The sequence below is a fragment of the Channa argus genome, chromosome 18 (genome assembly GCF_033026475.1).
Source record: "Channa argus isolate prfri chromosome 18, Channa argus male v1.0, whole genome shotgun sequence".
Lineage (NCBI taxonomy): Eukaryota > Metazoa > Chordata > Actinopteri > Anabantiformes > Channidae > Channa > Channa argus.
Genome location: NC_090214.1, coordinates 17,942,168 through 17,963,235, shown reverse-complemented (window position 1 = coordinate 17,963,235; position 21,068 = coordinate 17,942,168). Strand labels below are relative to the sequence as shown.

The 21,068-nt window shown below is 38.9% G+C and overlaps 1 protein-coding gene across 7 annotated transcripts in view; it reads left to right on the top strand.

Moving 5' to 3' along the window:
- cacna1bb (calcium channel, voltage-dependent, N type, alpha 1B subunit, b) overlaps positions 1 to 21,068 on the top strand; it is a 140,982-nt gene that overhangs the window by 68,930 nt on the left and 50,984 nt on the right. For 5 of the 7 annotated variants that reach the window (XM_067485211.1, XM_067485207.1, XM_067485209.1 and 2 more), the window contains 13 exons: positions 3,552 to 3,655; positions 4,937 to 5,052; positions 5,157 to 5,246; positions 6,817 to 6,906; positions 8,187 to 8,408; positions 8,501 to 8,613; positions 8,785 to 8,897; positions 10,668 to 10,799; positions 16,193 to 16,222; positions 17,758 to 17,830; positions 18,189 to 18,306; positions 20,305 to 20,372; positions 20,532 to 20,638. In XM_067485211.1, the coding sequence (XP_067341312.1) occupies positions 3,552 to 3,655; positions 4,937 to 5,052; positions 5,157 to 5,246; positions 6,817 to 6,906; positions 8,187 to 8,408; positions 8,501 to 8,613; positions 8,785 to 8,897; positions 10,668 to 10,799; positions 16,193 to 16,222; positions 17,758 to 17,830; positions 18,189 to 18,306; positions 20,305 to 20,372; positions 20,532 to 20,638 (1,376 nt within the window). The remainder of the gene's footprint in view (positions 1 to 3,551; positions 3,656 to 4,936; positions 5,053 to 5,156; positions 5,247 to 6,816; positions 6,907 to 8,186; positions 8,409 to 8,500; positions 8,614 to 8,784; positions 8,898 to 10,667; positions 10,800 to 16,192; positions 16,223 to 17,757; positions 17,831 to 18,188; positions 18,307 to 20,304; positions 20,373 to 20,531; positions 20,639 to 21,068) is intronic. The other 2 variants (XM_067485210.1, XM_067485208.1) reach the window with 1 other exon arrangement.

The window sequence follows — 21,068 nt, the reverse complement described above, 5'->3', positions numbered from 1 at the left end:
CATGTAGAAAAAGGAATGGCCCAGAGCAACACAGAGAAGTGTTTTCCAGCTACTCATCCTATAGTCTGAAGGCTGAGGCAGAGGGTGTGCTATTGTACAGTATGTCTGTGTTTGTCTCATATACTCGGGTACATAATATGGATGTCCAGGGAGCTGATTCAGCTGCCCTGATCCTTACCTAACAATTATATCCTGCACAGTGCAACGCTTTGACAATGGTATCCGCAAAATATAACTGTGCTGCACACTGATCATCAGTCCACAGGTCTGCCCCCCTTGCTCACCCCCCACCCCCGCTAAACAACACTGAGAGAGAATACCTTTTAACTAGAAGAACTGTTTTCATATAAACCCAACGGACACTTTATTAGGTAAACCTGTACACAACTGCTCGTTAAAGCAAATAATTAGTCAGTCAATCACATGGCAGCAACTCATTTAGGCATGTGCACATTGCTGAAGTTCAAACTCAGCATCAGAGTTCTGACTACTAGCTTTCTGACTATTTCAGAAGCTGCTGATCTACTGGGATTTTTTACACACAAACATCTGTAACATTTACAAAGACTGGTGTGAAAAAGAGAAAATATCCAGTTCGCTGCAGTTCTGAGAGAAAGAAATGTCTTGTTGATACCAGAGGTCAGAGAAGAATGGCCAGACTGGTCTAAGCTTATAGAAGACAGTACCGAACACTCGGTACAACTGAGGTATGCAGAAAGAGCATCTCTGAATACACATGTTGAACCTTGAAGCAAATGGCCTAAAGCAGCAGAAAACCACACATAGGATATTTATGGATGTAGTGAGAGAGGACATGAAGTTGGTCGGTGTGAGAGAAGAGGATGCAGAAGACAGGGTTAGATGGCACATGATTGGCTGTGGTGACCCTTGATAGGGAACAGCCGAAAGAAAGTCTAGCAAGTCTCGATTTATTCTACAGCATTCAGATTATAAGGTCAGAATTTGGTGTAAATGCAACATGAAAATATGGATAAATCCTATCTCCTATCAATGGTTCAGATGTGGCGTGAGAAATATTTTCTTTGTACATATTTGGGCCCCTAAGTACAAATTGAAGGTCATTTAAATGCCACAGACTACCAGAGTAATTGTTGCTAACAATGTTCATTATTTTATGACCACATTGTACCCATCTTCTGGCTACAAGAAAGCAAGAAAACATATCATGTCAAAAAGCTAAAATCCTTGCAAACTGGTTTTTAAACATGACAATAATTTAACTGTACTCAAATGGCCTCTACAGTCATCAGATCTCAATCCAATTGAGGCGAGAATTAAAACACTCAAGATGTGAGTGAAGTTCTGACTTTTGACTTGATTCCTAGCTCCTCTTGTCACATGTTGAAGTGTCCTTGAGCAAGACACTGAAACCTAACTTTGTTGCTCCTGGTGAGTGCAGGCCAGCTGCGTAGCCCCTCCCTTATTGGCGTGTGAGTGTATGTGTAATTGTGAGTATGAATTGGAGAATGAGAAGCAGGATAAAGCACTTTGGGTACCAGTAAGGTAGGAAAGTGCTATCTAAGTGCAGACCATTTACCATTTACTTTCAGCTTTAATTGAGAGGGTTTGACTAAAGTGTGTCATTAAACATTTAGGAATTACAGCCATTTTCATACACACCCCCATTTTAGGTGGCTCATAAATAATGGAACAAACTAAGCAGTTGCATTCATCGTCTCTATTTTTTGTTATCTCTTAACATTCCCTGTACATCAGGTCCAAAGAGGTCTATGCAATTGAAGGTAGCAATCATTAGTCTGAAAGAAAAATAACCAACAACAACAAACCAAATCTACCAGAGAGACAGATAGCAAAAACATTGGAATTGGAACAAAAAAGCAAAAGTTAACTGGCTGCAAAAGGCCTCGAAGACCAAGGAAGACAACTAAAGTTGATGACTAAAGACACTCAATCCAGTATATATATGGCAAAATCTCCTCAAAAATCTCTCAAGGCAAAGAAACAGGATATTCATCACTGAGGAAAGCAGTTCAGCCGTCACTGACTGTAATGGTTTTCATCTAAATATTAACACACTCCTTTGTTTACCATTATGTCAATTTGTGCTGTTATAATATGAGTCACCAAAAATGGCTGTGTGTGTACAAAAATGGCTATAATTCCCCGATGGTACAAATGTACAAGCCATCAAAAATCAATGTATAAGTACTTTTGTATCTAATGTTCACATTCCCACTCCTTGTAATAGCTCATATTGTCTCCCTTTATGACTTTTTTGCACATTCGCAATAAAGCATGCACCAAAATATGAGCCATGGGAAAAAAGCTCCTTGCATCCGCTGCAAGCTTGTACACAAAGCTGTATCCATAAAAAGAACCTGACAGACCTGCCCAGAGCTTGATCTCAGCCTCATCCGAAATTGTTGGCATGAACTGATGCAGTAAAATGTGGAGGTAAAAACAATTACACACGGTTTGGATACATGATCCTGATAGATGCTTTTGTGCAGTGTACCTACAAGACCTGCAGCTCCACCCAGCACACTCTACTTTTCTATCATCTGATCTAACATAGACATAGATATACTGTGTACAGGGATAAGATAATAGTCTATAATCCACATATATCAGATAGCATGGGTCAAAATTCAGGTAGTGGCTGGTGTTTTTTCCAGCAGCGGGAACAGCTGTTAGCTCTGTGTGTGTGTAATGTGTGTGTCCACTCGTATGGTTGTAAATTGTGATGACAGCTTTAAGTTTTTACTACAGGGGCCGAGTTAAGACTTGATGTAAAAGTCAAGGTTAAATGTTAAAATGATGTTTGTGTTACAGTTGTTAACAATTTAAATTTATTTGTTAAAGGTATTTAGTTGTGATGGTTAGGATTAGGCAAAGGGGGCCAGGGAATGAATTATACCATCGAAATTCCTCATAAAGACAGCTTTACAGATATTTGTGTGTGTTCGTGTGCTGAATGTGAAAGTTTAATCATTTAACCATTCACCCCCTATTGGAGGACGACATTGTCACACCTATTTGTCTGTGACAATTCATTCGAAATAGATGTTTTTTGAGCTGCAGCTTCGAGCAGTTGAATTAAACTGTTGTTTTGCTGTGATAGAGCACTGAGCTTTTTGTTCGCAGGACATTACTTGGATGCGAGAGAGATGAGCAACAAACTATTTTAATTGCTTTTCAAATAGAAAAGTTGTCACTCTTTCTTTAGTGAAGCAAGTTGGCAAATGTTTTTGTTGAGGGTAGGGAAAGTATACTCCTATTTACAGCTGTGGATGGGAAATATGATAGTGGGATGAAATGTAATCATTGTCATCTCAAGCTGGTACATTCAAAATCAAAGATCATTCAGGTTACTTTTTATTTGGGGCACATTCATTTACTATTTCTGGATCAGTTCTAGATCACAAGATCACAAGATTTACTCAAACCGTTTCCTAACAGTAGATGCTTATTTGTATTAATGACCTTTGTATTTTGGTTTTGCCGAGAAACTAATTCTACATTTATGCAAAGGGTAGTTTGTCATCTTTCTGTGTTTTTTCTGTGCCCAGACTAATGATGTGGCAGGAAACACCTGGAACTGGCTCTACTTCATCCCCCTCATCATCATCGGATCCTTCTTCATGCTCAACCTGGTGCTGGGTGTCCTATCAGGGTAAGCCATAGTCATGTCTGATTGTAGCTGGGGTCACATCTAATCAAAACTACTTATCATTGCTTTATCATTCCTATCAACCCTATTATAAACCCGCTAAACTAAAATATGCAACTGCATTGATTAAGAAAGGAAAATCTGCATTAGAGTATTTTTAAAATGCCATTTGCATTGCAAAAAGTTTGGAGTTTAAAATATTCTTGTTTTACTTTCTTAGAAAGTGTCAACTATTTATAATCAGCATCGTATTTAAATTCTGGTCCAATTTTTCCTCTTCGCTTTGTGGACTTTTCTTGTTGTAAGTGGACATTGTTTCCTGTAAAATAACTTAATAGTGCATCTGAAAGCACTTCAGTATTGGGTGCCATGATTCATACTGGGCTATGCACATTAAAAATTTATGGTGAATTGATAAATTCAATTTTAATCATTCTGGTCCTCTGTGGTCCTGGATCTATCCATCTCATTTTCTGTATTTGGTCGCAAAGAAATCCTGACCTGCGGTGACTCACAGCTCCTTGTATCACCAAAATCTGGATGAATGCAAATATTTGCTTTCTCTTGAGGTCAATGAAATAGATGCTTTTTTTCTATTTTAAAGAAAAACTCTATTCCAAGACAGGGACTGTTTTTAAAATTTTACCCCTTGGTTGTACTGTTACAAGCATGTCCATCACATGTTCAATCACTTTTACTAATATACTGTGTTTTATATTTCATTCCACCATCTTGTCATCTTGGGCATCATGGTGGCAGAGTGGTTACCACTGCCGGCTTATAGCTAGAAGGTCCCTGGTTTCAATCCACTGGCTGGCTCTGGCCTTTCTGTGTGCAGTTTGCATGTTTTCCGGGTAATCTGTTTTCCTCCCACAGTCCAAAGACATGCATGCTAGGTTAACTTGGTGATTCTAAATTGCCCGTAGGTGCGGGTGACCCTGAACGAGTGGTTAATGATAATGGGTTTTCATAAAACCACTAGGGCTACGTTAGTGCCAGCAGCAATTGGGTCCATACCTGCTGTCTTTGTTTTGTGTATATAACACAGTCACTGTTAGATTACTTCAATTTGTTGTCTTATTATAATTAGTGGATTTGACTGTCTTTATTAGAAACTGATGTTCACTGGTAAAATTGTGCGCACAGCAGTCATTCATGTTACATTGTGCTAGACAGGTTAAATAAAATCATGGTTGGAATGTAATATGCTGGACAGACCTGACTGCCTGGCTATTTACATTTGAAAGCATTGTTTATTTGTCGTTCATGAATATGTTACCACAGAGAATTTGCTAAAGAACGAGAGCGTGTGGAAAAGAGGCAGGAGTTCCTGAAGCTTCGGAGGCAGCAGCAGATAGAGAGAGAGCTTACTGGATACTTGGAGTGGATCTGCAAAGCAGGTTAGACACATCTCTAAAACAGCGTACATGCCGGTGTATTTTGTGTTAGAAAAGCATGCCAAATTGGTAAAAAAGCTGTTTTACCATTCTCACTCCCTCTGCAGAAGAGGTGTTGCTAGAGGAGGAGGATGAGATTGCAGAGGAGAAGTCCCCGTTGGATGTTGCGTGGTACAAGAGGAAACAAAACCTTCCAGGTGAAAGCAGGCTGAGTATCTGTTGTCTGCTTTACAATGGTCCATAGGAGGCTGATGGTAAAGCAGGCACAGAAAGGTGCCACTCATCATTTCCATCCAAAGATAGATTCTGAATAGCATCAGTGTGTTGTGCATAAATATAATTTCGGATTCACCATGAATTTGAATTAGTTCTTGTTTCACTGTGCAGGCTTAGTTGAAACAATATGTATTTTTACAAACAGTTCATAATAGAAACATTTCAGCAATAGATGAAAATTAGTGAAACCAGCACAACTGCATACTCATACTCAGACTTTGAAAATTGAACCCCATATGTGCCTGCTGGTTGCCTACCGGTGATGACAGGACTCCAGGAAGTCACTGCACCTGAATAAGAAATTGGTGTGGAACATACAATAATACCTGTAATAATTTACATATTTCTCAGATTGATGGCTGGGTGAATCCACTTTATTAGCGAAAAATTGACATATACTTTAATCTTTGATTTAACAGTGGGTTTCAATTGCTGGTGGTATTTTGGCAGATTTGGCATTTTGGTGAGTGTTAATAGGATTTACAGTGACAGTATCATCGGATTTTAAAATGTAAACACTGAGCTAGATAAGACTGATGTGGAAATGCATTTTTCACAGACCCACACTGGAAACAAATCCATGCTGATGATTCCAGTAAAGCCAGAGATCTTATTTCTCAATTATTTGCTTATTGGGGTTTAAAATGTCTGAGCCCACAGCCATAGAAAGACCCCTCAGTTGTTTTCATTACAGAAAAAGTAGAGTTGGCTTTCATCACTGAATGATGAGTGTGAGTAGCGAAGCACAATATCAGTCATCACTCACTTACTCAGTAGAGATTGTGCTCTACTACAATGATTTATTCATTTAACTAGTATTTGATAAGATATAGAGGAAATTTAAAGATAAAAGATGAGTTTACAGCTAAATTTAAGTTACTGTAATTATATGTACTGTAGGATTGTTTCAGATTGTTTCAATTTGTGAGAAAATAACATTTTCAAATTTTAGTTTTTAGTCATTAACATTAATGATTTCATAAGAAATTAACTTTTGCAGTGTTTCTGCCTCCAAGTAGCCCTCTTGACTGAAAAATCAGTGCTGAGAACGGGCCCACTTTTCTGGCAACACTGAGCTGTTCGCACTACAATCACATTCATGTCATGCTGGCAGTTTTTCATTCTGAGGCTGTCTTCAAGCAGGAAGGCAGAAAATCTCCAAACGAAAAAATGTGACTGATGCCTGGTATTCATAGTTTCCAATTAGCTCAGCCCTCCACTTCACCACACACACACACACACACACACACACACACACACACACACACACACACACACACACACGTACTATATACCATGATGTCATTCTGTTGAAATAGAATTAGAATTTCTTGTCATAACTGACTTCTTTACTTTCATGTATTTATATTAAAGAAAGCATTTATAACATAAAGCATCATTCTTACCTTACTATTACATCAGATTTTTCCATAACCATTACATCATATTGTTATTATTTTTCCTTTTGTGTCGCTGCTGTTCTCTTTACAGTTTTAAAAAGAGGCAAAGCAAAGAAAGGTAAAAATGACTTGATTGGTGCTGAGGAAGGGGAAGACCCTTTTGCAGACATCTCCTCCGTTGGTAAGTTTTACATCTTTTTAACCCACGACCACCAGCAGATCAGCTCTAACCTTTACATGCTGTCCGTTCACAGAGTCGACCTTTACGTTAAAAGCCACTGTACAAGCCTGTCTTTTACAATAAACATAACCGTGTCCTCTGACTGTTATGCCTCTATTTCCGAGATCAATATGTCACGTCACCTCAACATTAAAACTAGCTGTTTAGTATCACACACAAACTCAAGCAGTTTCAGCACCATCTGGATTTGGAGGCCTAAAGCGGTTTCTGTTGGCTCAAGGAGCATATCACCTTGAGGGAAAAGAAGAATAATTAACTTTTCTAATTAGACTTAAAATAGCAGAGAATAGAGGATCACCTGCAGCATATTTAAATGAGACTTTTTATTATTAATGGACTTCATGGTTCCACACAAAGACAACATGTAATTGCTTGTCTGCGGGTTGGAAATAAGCATAAGCATGGTAATTGAAACTATTTTGTTGCTTCTTTTTTCTAATGACTATCTCATCCCATAGCAGTTTTTACTAAAATAAAGTGCCTAGGGAATAGATACGCTGCACAGTCAAATTTTGTTTCGTCTCACTTAGGTTACACATGATGCCTGCAGTTCTGCTGCGCGACACAGTGATATTACGTGAATAGTTTTAATTGAGCAGCTGCAAGTAAAATTTAAGTGTGCTCAGGTTTGATGTTGTGCTCATCTTTCTTTGCCTTGGGTAAGTATTGTTACTTTAGTTTAGTTTGGAGTCTGTGTCAAAAACTTCACTAACCTTCCCAATCAGTTTATTTGCAGTTATAAACTCGAGTAGATTAATACGTAGATAAACTGGTAAACTTCTTAAAATCTTGCAGTGCAGTTTTATCAGGAAACGTACACAGAAACAGTGGACACCATAGATGGAGCTAGAGAACAAGTATTCATTTCTGTACTGCAAAGACTTCCAAACACCAACAAATAATACTGTACGTCACACATGGCACAAAATGAAAACTGAAAGAAAAAATAAAATATAATCTACAGCTGAAAACAACATAACTAAGAAAACATGGCATTTTTCTGAGGTCTGTGTCTTTACACAGTGTAATCTGAGCAGGCAGAAAAATAACTGCAATTTCAACAGCTGAGCTGATGGTTGGGATTGTGCTCATCACAGCAGCAGCAGCAGCAAAATAACAAGAAAACACAGTGATTCACTGTGAAAACTGTGAAACTGTGACAAATTTAACCTCCGTACACTCACACATTTCCTCTCTCACCTCTTCGTCATCACTTCCAGCTCCTCCTGGCTCTCCATTTGGTCGAGCCAGTGTGAAAAGCAGTGGTAAGATGGACAGCTCGTCTTACTTCCGACGTAAGGAGAAAAGAACCCGCTTTTTCATCCGACGCATGGTGAAAGCTCAGAGCTTCTACTGGATCGTTCTGTGTCTGGTGGGCCTCAACACTTTGTGTGTGGCCATAGTCCACTATGACCAACCCGAGTGGCTGACAAGAGCACTCTGTAAGATCCACGTGCAAAGACACACTCATAATGTAGATACTTTGATGTTGGCTGCCCACTAAATCAATTTATCGTGGTTTTGTTGCACACAGATTCGGCAGAGTTTGTATTTTTGGGCTTGTTTTTGACTGAAATGTCGATGAAGATGTACGGCCTCGGAGCAAGGAATTACTTTCACTCTTCTTTTAACTGTTTTGATTTTGGGGTAAGTTTCTGTCGCCTGTAACACACAGACACAAAGGAAATGCAATTGTTCTTTTTGGATCCTAATCAGGTCATCTTTTGGTTTAGGGCAAAATTTGATGTGTTTTGAACCAACTTGAACCAACATGCAAAATACTAAAAGTGATCATTTTATTCTGTGCTTCTTCTCCAGGTGATTGTAGGAAGTATTTTTGAGGTGATCTGGGACATGATTAAACCTGGAGCATCGTTTGGTATCAGTGTGTTGAGAGCCCTGCGTCTGCTCAGAATATTCAAAGTCACAAAGTGAGTGTTCTTTGAACTTACCTCTCAATATTTAGAGATTAGGCTGAGGATATAACTGGAACAGCAGAGGATGTTCACTCACCTGTCCTATTTGTCTTTGCATCTCTGAAAATATTTGAGCAAGTTTTACAATAGGCCTTATTTGTATGAGTCAAACATGTGTTGACTCCTAATATTTTTTTACTTCCTGAAAACTTGTGGCAGACTTTAGGGGCATAGTAACTGTTGCAGATGAACTATAACAGCTGTTGATTTGCCTGACTTGAATTCTCTCTCATCACTGCTGGCCAACACAAAACGCCATCTAAGGCGTATGTACCCTAACCCTAACATTTTGAGTAAAGAACAGAACAAAGTTTCAGAGTGCAAAAGTTTAACAACAATTGGCCTCATGCAAGACCCACTCATATAAACCGATTTCTTCTTAACTGCCACATATTAGTGAGTTGAGAGAAATTGTAGTATTCATCAATTTTCCCATATTTCAAATTTTCTTTCAGTCATGAACGAAATCCACATAGGGGTATAGCTGTGATATAGAAATTGCTACAGAAAGGCATTTATAGTGTCTTAATTTCATGCAACCTGAAATATTTCTTTTTTATTTCTGTCACAGCACTGCTGTGATCACAGATCACTGACAGATGTACTATTAATAGTACATGTTTTAGTTGTTGTAGGACGTTTACAGCAACTATGTGATGCTCTTAAGAGTTTTTTTATTTATGTATTGTGATAGCAGACTGGAAGCTCTACTGTGTGAAATTATTCCTTTTACTCTAACATTTTTGTGAATTCAACTTTACCCCAAATGAAGCAGAACAGGCAGCAATTTAAGCTGCATTGATAATGGCATTGATTAAATCTCATGGGCACACAGTTCTTAATAAACAGGTGCCATCAGTCAGTCTGTAATGAGAGATTATGATGAAATTGTGCAAATAAGGGAGTGTGGTGAATCTGAAGTGGAACGCTTGTGTGAACAAAACTCATTAACAAAGAATGACGAATTTAAGACAATACAAAAATGGTTTTGCATGGTTAAACAGTATTTGTTGCTGTTGGTATTTAATTCAAACTTGTTTGACAAACTTTCAAATGTGCAGCAAAAAACTACACCAGTTGTATAAATACTAAAATATAGAAACGTGGTGTGGAACAAAAAAAAATCTTGTGAGGGTGGAGCTGATATAAACCACTTTATTGTACTTACATTTTAATAGAGCATGGGTTATTTCTTTTCTATATTTTTTAGTTCTGCAAAGTAATTAGTAATTAGTAATTAACACAGTTAAATTTGGGTTAGGAAAATATTTCTTTCTTATTTGTTTGGAAATAAAAGTCAGAAGTTGGGCAAAATAGAAATAGTCCAGTAAAGAACAAGTGTCTCAAAAGTATTTTTATATGAGTCTGTTGGTACTTACTGTCTTGAATAAACTGAATATAGAGTCAGTCTTCATCAGAAACTCTTGAAATTTGTGTGAAGAGTTTTAAACGCCTGCATTTTGGAGATATAATTTCTATGTTAAAGAAGCATCACTGGTAACCAGGCCTTCTTAAATGTTTTTCTCTCCAAACTGACAATCCCGTTAGGGTTTGATGACAGTGCTTTTGTAGATCATCTGTAATCCTGTAATTCACTGAAACTGGCAGCTGTTGTCCCTGAAACATTGATTTGTTTTATGCCACCTACAGCTGTTACTGTCACTGTTTTTTGGCAAAAGTTATATGTGTTCCCAAAATGTTTAAAATCAATCCTTTTTCTTTCAGATATTGGAACTCATTGAGGAACCTTGTGGTTTCCCTCCTCAATTCTATGAAGTCCATCATAAGCCTGCTTTTCCTCCTCTTCCTCTTCATTGTGGTCTTTGCTCTGCTCGGCATGCAGCTTTTTGGAGGACAGTGAGTAATCTTTCACTCTTCCCACATTTTAGCCACTCTTTCCTCCTGTTTCCCTTCATCCTCAATTCAACACACATACACACACACACACAAAAACATCCTCTGCTCTTCTCCTCCACCCATCCCTCCCTCCACCTGACCCTACTCCCGGTGTGTGGTCCCTGGCTCAGTGTGACAGACGTGTTGACGCAGCATGTAGCTGGTGCAGCAGCAGCAGCACCGACTTTCCTTTGAGTTCACTCTCAGCAGGAGCTCCATGTCTTCTAATGACAAAAACACCTCATGAATCTGAGCTTGCTGCAGTTAAAGGTCTGGCACACAGCCCTGACTATCTAAACACACATTTGACTCTGTCTCTCTCTCCACATATCCCCTCCTATCACACAGACACTGCCTCACCCATGCAGCATTGATATATATTAACAGCCTATTTTTTGTGTCTGGGCAGATTTGTTTCAAAATTTAAAGCCTATTTATGTCTCTTAGCACTTGAAGGGTTGCATCCCCTTACACTGAGTTTGAATGTAAGGGGATGCAAACTTAACCAAAATCCTAACAAAATAACAAGGCACATTCAGCTCATACAAATTTCCTTCTATCATCAGCAATTACAAAATGGTCTAGGAGTTAATAAAAAAATTTGTTAGAACAACAAATATGGTATTAGTGCAAAAGTTTGTGTCTCCCCAGATATTAACTTTAAAAATTCAAATTAACTTGAATCTATTACTGGTGAAGCAACGTTTATACTATAGGTATCTGGGCCCAAAATTTTATGTTGATGAAAAAAAAAAACATATTTGTTTTATTATCTTTGCCATTTCAAAATAAGGGGATGTAAACTTTTGCACACAGGTGCATCACTTTTAAGACAAGGGTGGGGAACCAATCCTCCTTGAGGGACACAGCCCTGCTTGTTTTTCAGCTATCTCTGTTCTACACCCTGCTCCTCTAGCTTTTGGTTGACTAAGCATACTGTACCTGATGCAGGTAATCAGCAGTGGGTAGTTGAAAAACAAGTGTGACAGCAGCCCTTGGGGCACGTGGGTTCCCCTCTCCTGTTTAAGAGAAAAGAATATGCATTTACGGAAAATGGTTAGACCAGTGAATCATGGTGTGTTGTTACCTTTGCCACTACTGTAGACATTCTGAAGTGAAATGTCACTTTCGCATGAAACCACGTCGCCTCGAACTGACACCTTTCACAAACACCACACCACCACTGGATGTCTTTGAAGCAGCGGCCTGTTGCCATGGTGCCAAGTCTTACATCAATCCGCACCATCATTAACATCGCATCAGTCTCTGGTGATGGACAAGTGTGAGATGAGTCTGACGTCTGCGTGGTGCTTTCAGCCAGCCAAGCACATCAGGCTGAACACATTGTTCTCTGCAATCATGTCTGTACTAACATTCACGCTCATTCGGTTGTACATTTGACCTTTAATCCTAAAAAATTAGGTGTCAGTATTTTAAGAATTATGCTTTAACTTAAAAATGGGGAATCCACTGTTTTTGTGCTCGAAGATTGTTCTTCTTTATGCTTCAGAAAATCCTGAATTTTTTCAAAATGAAGTTAAACACAGCTACTCCTCTAGCGAAATGCTGTTTGATGGAAATACACATTAAGTCGTAAATAGAAGATTATATAGCTTGCTAGGGAGAAAAAGAAGTGCACTGTTATATTCTGACGTTATTTTTGGCTCAGAGATTATGTTTTCTCTCTCAAAACACCAAAAGTCATCTCCTGGTAAAATTGTGAGAATTGAAAGATAAACAGCTTGAGGCAGAGGACGGTTTCCCTGCTGAGACTCACAGGACAGCACGGACTGTTTGGGAAGAAAATATGTGATGATAAGCTCATAGGAAATGTGCAGGATTTACTGTAATACACTACTGTACTACATTTGTGTACATGTGTAGTACATTTGTGTGGTTGCTGCTTTCATAAAGTGCAGAAATTTGTTGCTTAATTTTACTCAGACACAGGAGAGATGGCATTGTAGGTTTTAGCTCCAGCTTGTTAGCATGCAGTGTTTTCACCACTTCCTGTCTGGACTGTGATATTTTACTTATTTAGTTAGTTAGTTAATTAGTTAGTTGGTTAGTTAGTTAGTTATCTGAATGCCAGACAGTTTATCTCCAGCTTGACAGTGCAATCTTGGACTGTCTATGATGTTTAAGAGTTAGAATTTAATCTGACAAATTAGGAAAAAAAGTCTTGGCCAGGTCATGCAGAAATTTTTTGATCTTGTGAAGAAAAAATACAGACTCATCCACTCCCATCAGTCTTCTTTGAAATCTTCAATATCATTAAGCAGATTTGGTTACACTGGAAGAATGTACATTTTTATCAATCCATTCATAGTTTTCAGTAACTTTAAAGAATAATAAATGTGTTAAGCTTTATTTATTATTCTATTACTAAGGTTACCTTAGTAACCCTACTAATAAGTAGGTAATTAGCCTATTTACAAAGAGGTTTACTAGCAAAATGCATAACCAACTGGCTGACAATAGAATATGTTTACGCTTTATGAATCTCAGTTACTTATAATTTTCTAATTCCAATTTGTAGCTTCCACATGTTTGAAACATTTGGCACATTTAATGAAAAAACTGCTGCTCTGCAGTTTGTCATTTTGGAGGTTAATAATAACAGAAGCCTCAGTGAAATCCAGGATTAGTTTCAGATTTAGTAAATGCAGGGGTTGCCTCTTTGTATTCTGTTTATTCCTCATACAGTAAAAGCCATTTTAATTTCTTCTCTTCACATAAGCATACAGGAGCCCATGTGTGCCCTCATTAATATCACAGTCCCAGTACTCTGCAGTTTTTTTTCCAATATCATACAGCACTTATCTCCAGTTCATGCTGTGTTGCATTAACCTATACAATATAAACATGCTACTCTTGTTTGAAGAATTGGAGGGTAAAGGCTCATAGGCCTCACATGACTCTTGTTTTCAGCATTGATTTAGTAAAGTCTCCCAGGCTACATGGAAGCTGAGCTGCACGCTTCCAATCCTTATTATCAAAGAAAACAGAGGTCGGCACACAGAGGAGCCAGAGAAAAATGCTGCTCCCTGCACTGAGCTTACTAATCCTCAAGGAAGGAGGGGAGAAGTGTGGGAGAGCAGAATAGAGAGTTGGAACTACGCAGGAAGAAAAAGGGGAGGCCGGGGTGTAGTGAAGAAAGGGGGTCGGTCATAATGGAAGATGCAGTAATAAGACAGAGAAGGACAAAGAGGAAGCAGCATAGGGGGAGAAAATATGACATACCAAGGCAGGAAAAGCTTATTGAGGGTGTTGCCCCTCCCTTCTCTCCACCAACTCTCCTCTTTCCCTGTCCGGTGCATGAAAAAGACTGATACATGTTGGCTGATATTTCTGGCCAATATTGGATTTTCATTAATCACCATTAAATATTAATTTTGTAACACTGCAGGCTGCCATGGGTTTGCTCCCATTCAGTCAGAAGACTGATGCTAGTGGAACATTTCCCATAAATCCCCTAATTTTTACAGTTAAAACGGCTTCAAAATCATTTTAATGGTATACTGACTTGTAATAAGGTAAATGGCATTTGGAACCTCTTTTGAGAACTGCATTTACACTTTGCAGCACCACCTAAGAGGACGCTATTGTTAGTATGGGGCTCAACAGGGCAGAGGTGGCAAAAAGACCCAAGAAAGCGATATCTGAGAAAGTGAGGTTGACAAAAAGAAGGACTTACTGAGCAACAGACCAGACAATAGCAAATATCTGACTGGATTTTATCTGTTGTCGGGAGCAAAAAGAGATAAAAGCATAAAAGACAGATGCTGAGCTGATGTTCTTGCTGTTTGACTAGTAAGTAATAATGTATTTGTTGACTTCCTGTGTTTTGTATTGTGTTTAATTTATGAGCAGGTGTATTTTAGTACTTAGTTTTAGTTCATCTGATGTTTAACTTTCTCAGATTATCTTTATTATATCTTTGTTTCACAGTTGAAAGACTCGCTCATGTAAATGCGGCAGACAAAAGCAGGCAAGGATCAAATAAGAGGACCAAGGAAGGGATTAGGCAGTGCCCGGTAAAAGGCTGATATACAATTCAAGTAAAAAGGCAAAAGGCAAAGCCCAAAAAGACAACCAGGAATTTAAAAAGGAGTAAGGGAAGTTATAGCTAGGATGGAACTTTTACTGTTTAAATGAATTTAAACGAATATTGAATGAATATTTATTCTAACATCTGGGATTATAACCTTTGTGGTTGTTTGTTTGGAAAATATCTTAAAACATTCTACTCAGTTTTATTTTCATCACAGAAAATGTTTATCCTGTATACGTTTACACTTTACTCTCAAATGGTGATATCTGTATCAAACCCAGAAACCATTATCAGGTGGTATTTAATACACATATACACAGTACATGCTGACACACACATATCAGAGGACCTGCTCTGAAGAGAAACCCCTTTATGTGACAAGTCTCATGCCTTAAATTATACGGTTGTTCCTAGATGTGTAAAGCTCATTTCATTAATTCCACAGATCAGTAACAATCAGTTTGTTTTCATGGACTTAAGTAACCAGGTTACAGTTGTACTGTTTCTCCGCAAAGCTGATTTTTGAAATCAGGGTAGGGGTGGGAGAATACTGATTTCTTTAGGTAGATTTCTCTCTGAAAATGTCGTTTCCTTTGCTCAATGGTTCTCCAGACGGAGAACCCAGCAAGGTGGACAGACTGACTTTAGCAGTTACAGTAGATGGGAATTGACAGGAGGGGGTGGGTAAAGATCCAGGGAGGGTGAACAGAGGAGGTGCTGACCAAAAAACAAAGATGGGAGTGAATGGTGAGAGGGAGTTAAGACAGGAGGGAACCGGTTAACAAAATGATAACAGGTGAGGGCAGGCAGTTAGTAACTGGTAACCAACACATTTGTTCTGTAATGAATTGAATCATACAAGCTCACATTGACTAAAAAAAAGAGTTTGGACTCAAAAGGTGGAACCCTTTGGTCTCTAAATGCAGCATCGCGGGTTTGATCTTCTAGTCCAGATGTTGAACTGTTCTTATGTGTGTTCTTATGTGTGTGTTGTTCTGGATAGAAGTGTCTGCCAAATTACTAAATGTATGCAGCTTAAATCACCAGATTCTTCTTCACTTTGACATATTTAAAGAACGTTTACTAACTCATAAACAACAGAACTCATTTGTACAATTAAATTAAAACCTGTCTAGAATTTGACCTCAGTTTGGAACATATTTTCTGTTCAACCCAAGCAATGTCTTTTTCTCTATATTTAAGTTGAACTGAAATCACGAATGAGCCATGTAAGCTGTTTTCATTTGAAGGACATCCCACCCTTATACACATTTGTGTCATTCTCTCATTTCTTCTTCAGTTTCAAGACCATGGATTCAGGTTTTGGCAGGTTTGTTGGGTTATTTGGGGGATTTGTGAACCGATTTAGATCCTTTCTGTGGAAGATGTGCATGTAGTGATGATATAAAACCAGATCCATCTGGTAACTTTTAAGAGAAATCACAAGTCAAATCTGTGCCACAGTAATTACAGTGAGCTTACTGTAAGTGTTTCAGTTTGTGTAAACTCAATACCTTTGGGTTCAGAAAGCTATTTGGGTAAAAACTGTTTCAGAAATTGTGTGAAACAGCTTTTTTTTAGACAAGAAGCTAGAAAGATTACAAGATGTAAAACTAAATCCCGACCTTATTCCCTCCTTCCTTCTTAACCTGTATTTCTGACTTAGTTTGGTTTTTTCTGTCACTGTTTTTATCCCAGTGTTGAAGTGTGTTCAACTTTCCCTCTAGGATTTCTGTTACGTTGAGCCCAAAATGTACTGGCACTGTAGGATGCGTGTCACCATGGCCATGTTTTGCTATTCATACCCATTTAACTCACCACTCCCTAAACTTTGGAGGTGCTAAAGCACTAATATCCCAGAAGGAAGACATTTTTTCACTCACTCACTGCTCTGCTTGGCATATCTAGGCTACTTTGATTTCCTCTCTTGTAAGCTTCTACACAGTGTTAAAGCTGTCAGTAAGGACAAGAAAGAACTTAACCAGATTCCTACAACTAACAAAGAAATGTTTAAAAACAGACCTTTCCTGGTGAGCAGTGGTTGGCTCTTCAGGGGAGGAAGGAAGTCGAGATAAGAGAGAATTCCTTAATCGACACAACATTTAGAATGTACTTTATTTGCTTCATATTAGATGGTTGTACGCCACACAGATCTGTTGACCCACTGCATCCGCGTTTCTCCTTTTTGTGCATGTGACACGTCAAATGACGCAGAGGCAGTGTGTTTTGGACTTGACAGCATGACTCCCTGTTGTTTCCTGCTGCTGCACCTCACTCTCCTTCTCCTTCTGTCTCAAAGATTATCAATACAAGATGACTCCCCTCATCCTTGAACACACTAGTTTTGGGAGCTGTGCAGGAACCGAAAAGCCTCCTTTTACCCTTGTGCTGTGCTTCTATCTTTGGGAGGGCTGGTGTAGGTTTTGGAGTTTTTGGATATTTAAGACGCCATGTCTAACATCAGTCATTCAAAGTGCTGTCTGAGGGCTTTAGGGTAAAGTTTTTAATTATGTTCCTAGCCTCTAGGATTAGCATTAGAGGCAAAGGAATGCATTATATCACTAAGGGTCCTCACCAAGTATAGAAGTGCAAATGTGTATGAGATGGTGTACTGTGGTATAAATGTAGATAATAAAAAAGTTGCAGACAAAATGTAGCACAAAATGAGTCACCTAGCATTATACATCCAAGTTGTACATTTTCCTGTTCATTTTAATCTTTGAAATAATTACATTTTGATGTTCTTATTATTGTTCGTATTTCCTGAACTGCAGGTAGATCCTCATAAGATCTGACTACATTTTTATACATTTTGTCTTGTTGCTTCTCTTTGTAGCAATGTTTCTTTCATTTTGCTTCTTTCAGATTTAACTTTGAAGATGAGACGCCAACAACAAACTTTGATACCTTCCCAGCAGCCATTCTCACCGTGTTCCAGGTAAGACCTCCCTACACACGCCGCTCAAATATTAGCGTGTACACACACACAAACACAAACACACACACACACACACACACACACACACACACACACATACATTTACAATGTATACAATGTGCGCTCCACATTTTCCGAATACATGGGAATATACACTTTATGGAGAAAGAACGCTTGTTATCAGTCATTTTAATTGGAATGACTGGTCCGTGTACCTTCTGTCCCCTAATGAGATCACTCATAATCCTTCAATTTGTCTGTGCTCATAACCCTTTACTCTGTAAAGTAATTTAATTCTGCACTTGTTTCTACATCCAACTTGTGTCCCCTGCCCTCATTTTGACTCGTGTTTCCTCAGATTCTTACTGGTGAAGACTGGAACGCTGTGATGTACCACGGGATTGAGTCTCAAGGAGGTGTTCGGCGGGGCATGTTCTCCTCCATCTACTTCATCGTCCTCACACTCTTTGGAAATTGTATCCTCTTTAACATCACCTCGTTTAAACTTGAGGGTATTTGTATCAGAAGGGGCAGAATCAAATTGTGGAAACGGTTGTTATTCTTTATTAGCGTGCAAACGTCCTGCATTTCACAGTGATTTGCATGGCGTAGAATTTGAATGACATTTTATGGAAATTCCTAAGTGGGCCAGGACTCCTTTGGATTTGTGTTGGCAAAGTTGTTTCCTAAGTTAAGAATGTTGATTGTCCTTGATGTATGAGCAAAATGTGTCACAAAGAGATGTTGTAGCCAGGTAGAATTTGTTTCGACGCTTGCTTTGGAGGTTTAAAATGTAAAGACTTTGGTGCATGCATGGCTAACAGAACTTACCTGAATAGTATCCAGTGTTGAGCTGTAATATGTTACCAGTAATGTTACTAGAAATAAATTACATTTCCAGTAATTCCAGTACAGTATTAATGTTGGTGAAAATTCTATAGGGCAGCTGTAGCTCAGTTGGTAAGACAGTCGTCCACGCACCACAGGGTCAGTGGTTTCGATCCCCGGTCCCGGTTATATGGGTTATATGTCGAAGTGTCTCTGGACAAGACACTGAAACCCTAACAGCCCATTCCCCTCCCCAGCTGTGGAGGATTGCGGTAGAAATTAGGGAGGGTTGCATCAGGAAGGGCATCCGGCGTAAAAACTGTGCCACATGCGGACAAGGCGACCCTGAACTCAGGGGATAAGCCGAAAGGACAAATAAATAAATAAATAAGTTTGAAAAATGTGAAGATTCTCAGTGCACCTCCTTTGCTGAGAGAAGGGTTCTCCACGTGAACATAGCTGGCTTCACATACCCCTTTTGTAATCGTCACATCTTGATGACTCCACCCTGTTCCCACCTCCCACCTTTAACAAGCCTATTCAGGCCTACTGTGGAGGATGTCACTGGGTTTTATCATTTGGTTGTGTTGTTACTGTTGCAGCGCTTTTCTTAATTCTGTGCCTGTGGTGTCAAATTGATGAAGTTGTTTTTTTAAATTTGTGTGTTCTTTCTCGATTTGCAGTGCTGTGAGCTCTCAGGGCCTCCGTACTTTTGTTGTCACTGTGGCAAAGATTGCTTTTGAATCTGACATTTAATTTTCAAAGTCATTGCATTAGCTCTACTATTTTTTTAAACTATTTTTTCTTTACTATTAGCAGCACCATAAGCATTAAGTTGGTATGATGGAAGTGCAAATATTTACATTTCTTAGATTTTGGCAGGTTGAAAGGTGATACAAACATTGTAACAAATAAATTGCAGTGGTAAGACTACTGTGAAAAACATGACCTCAAACCTCTTGAAACACACACAGCACAACGTGTTCCAACAAAGAGGCCTCTGCTGTAGAGGATGGCTGTAGCCCTTCAGTGGCTAATGACAAGCTGGATTTTAATCAACACCAGCAGCTTCAACAAGCAACAACAACTAATAAAGCTTGTGGCTGCATATGTGATGGATGAAATGTTGCCCACTTCCACTATTTCACTTCTACTCTTTCAGATCGTAACCCCGTCGGAAAAGTAATACAAGTAATTTAGCAAGGTACTTTTGACAGATAGTAATAAGTAAGGGAGTAATAATAGTCTTTTTTTTTTTTACACCGGATGACCTTCCTGCCGCAACTGTCCCATTTTTTGTGGGCTTGGGAACGGCACCAGGGTGGCCCTTGGTGGCTGGGCTGAGCCGCACCAGAGGGTGGGATTCGAACCTGTGGCATTCTGCATCCCAACCCAATGCCCAACACTGAGCCACCAAGCCCCCAAAATATTGTTAGTTATTTTGCACAGAGTAGAGAGTTATGTATTACATTTTTTTAATATCGAGGCCAACATTGTAAGTATGAAACTCCCCTTTTTCATTACATCATCACAGGGGTTTTGCAAGTCAGTCTAGAATCCACCAGCATCACTTAGCAGTTTTAGGCTGCTGCATCTGTAGTACAGTGAGATATAAACTGTATTTTCCCATGAATCCTGTTTCTCAGACACCCTCCTGAATGTCTTCTTGGCTATTGCTGTCGATAACTTGGCCAATGCACAGGAGCTGACTAAGGTGTGCTCAGTCAAACACTCTGAATATTGTTTTTGAGGACTATGATACCACAGAAAGTAGCAGTATAAAGAAATTGTTGTATTTTGCATTAAACCATGTAAAAAATATTACTATATTTTCCATAAACACAGTTTTTGTCTCAATCTTTACTGGTTTAAGGATGAAGAAGAGCAAGAGGAGGCAGCCAATAAAAAGCTTGCCCTGCAGAAGGCTTTGGAGGTGAAGGAAGTCAGCCCATTGTCAGCAGCCAACATCTCAATAGCTGCGTAAGTTTCTGAGCATCTCATCCCTCTGACAGCAGCCGTGTTCAATCCCACGCTGGAGTTAAATGTCCCTTTTTCATGCAGTGTGTCATTCTTCTGTCCCTTCTTACCTCATGTGAAATCTCTACATGTTTACGCCATGTTTAACCTAAATACATTAGACTTATCCTCATCTACTCCCACTGTGAGTGTTCCACTGGTGTTGCCTTGTGTATTACACCCAACTGTCTACCTTGAACTGTAGACCCAACTAAGGATGCTTGAACTATTCATGCTAGATTTTAGCAGTGGTTTTATCGTATTTATTATTGATTGTATGTTTTCCCCTTGAATGAGGTCATTGCTCTACTTTAAAAACAACATTTTTTGTCATACAATAAAAAATCTTTATGTTATGAAGTGAATTCTAAATGCACGTTAACAGTAAACTTAG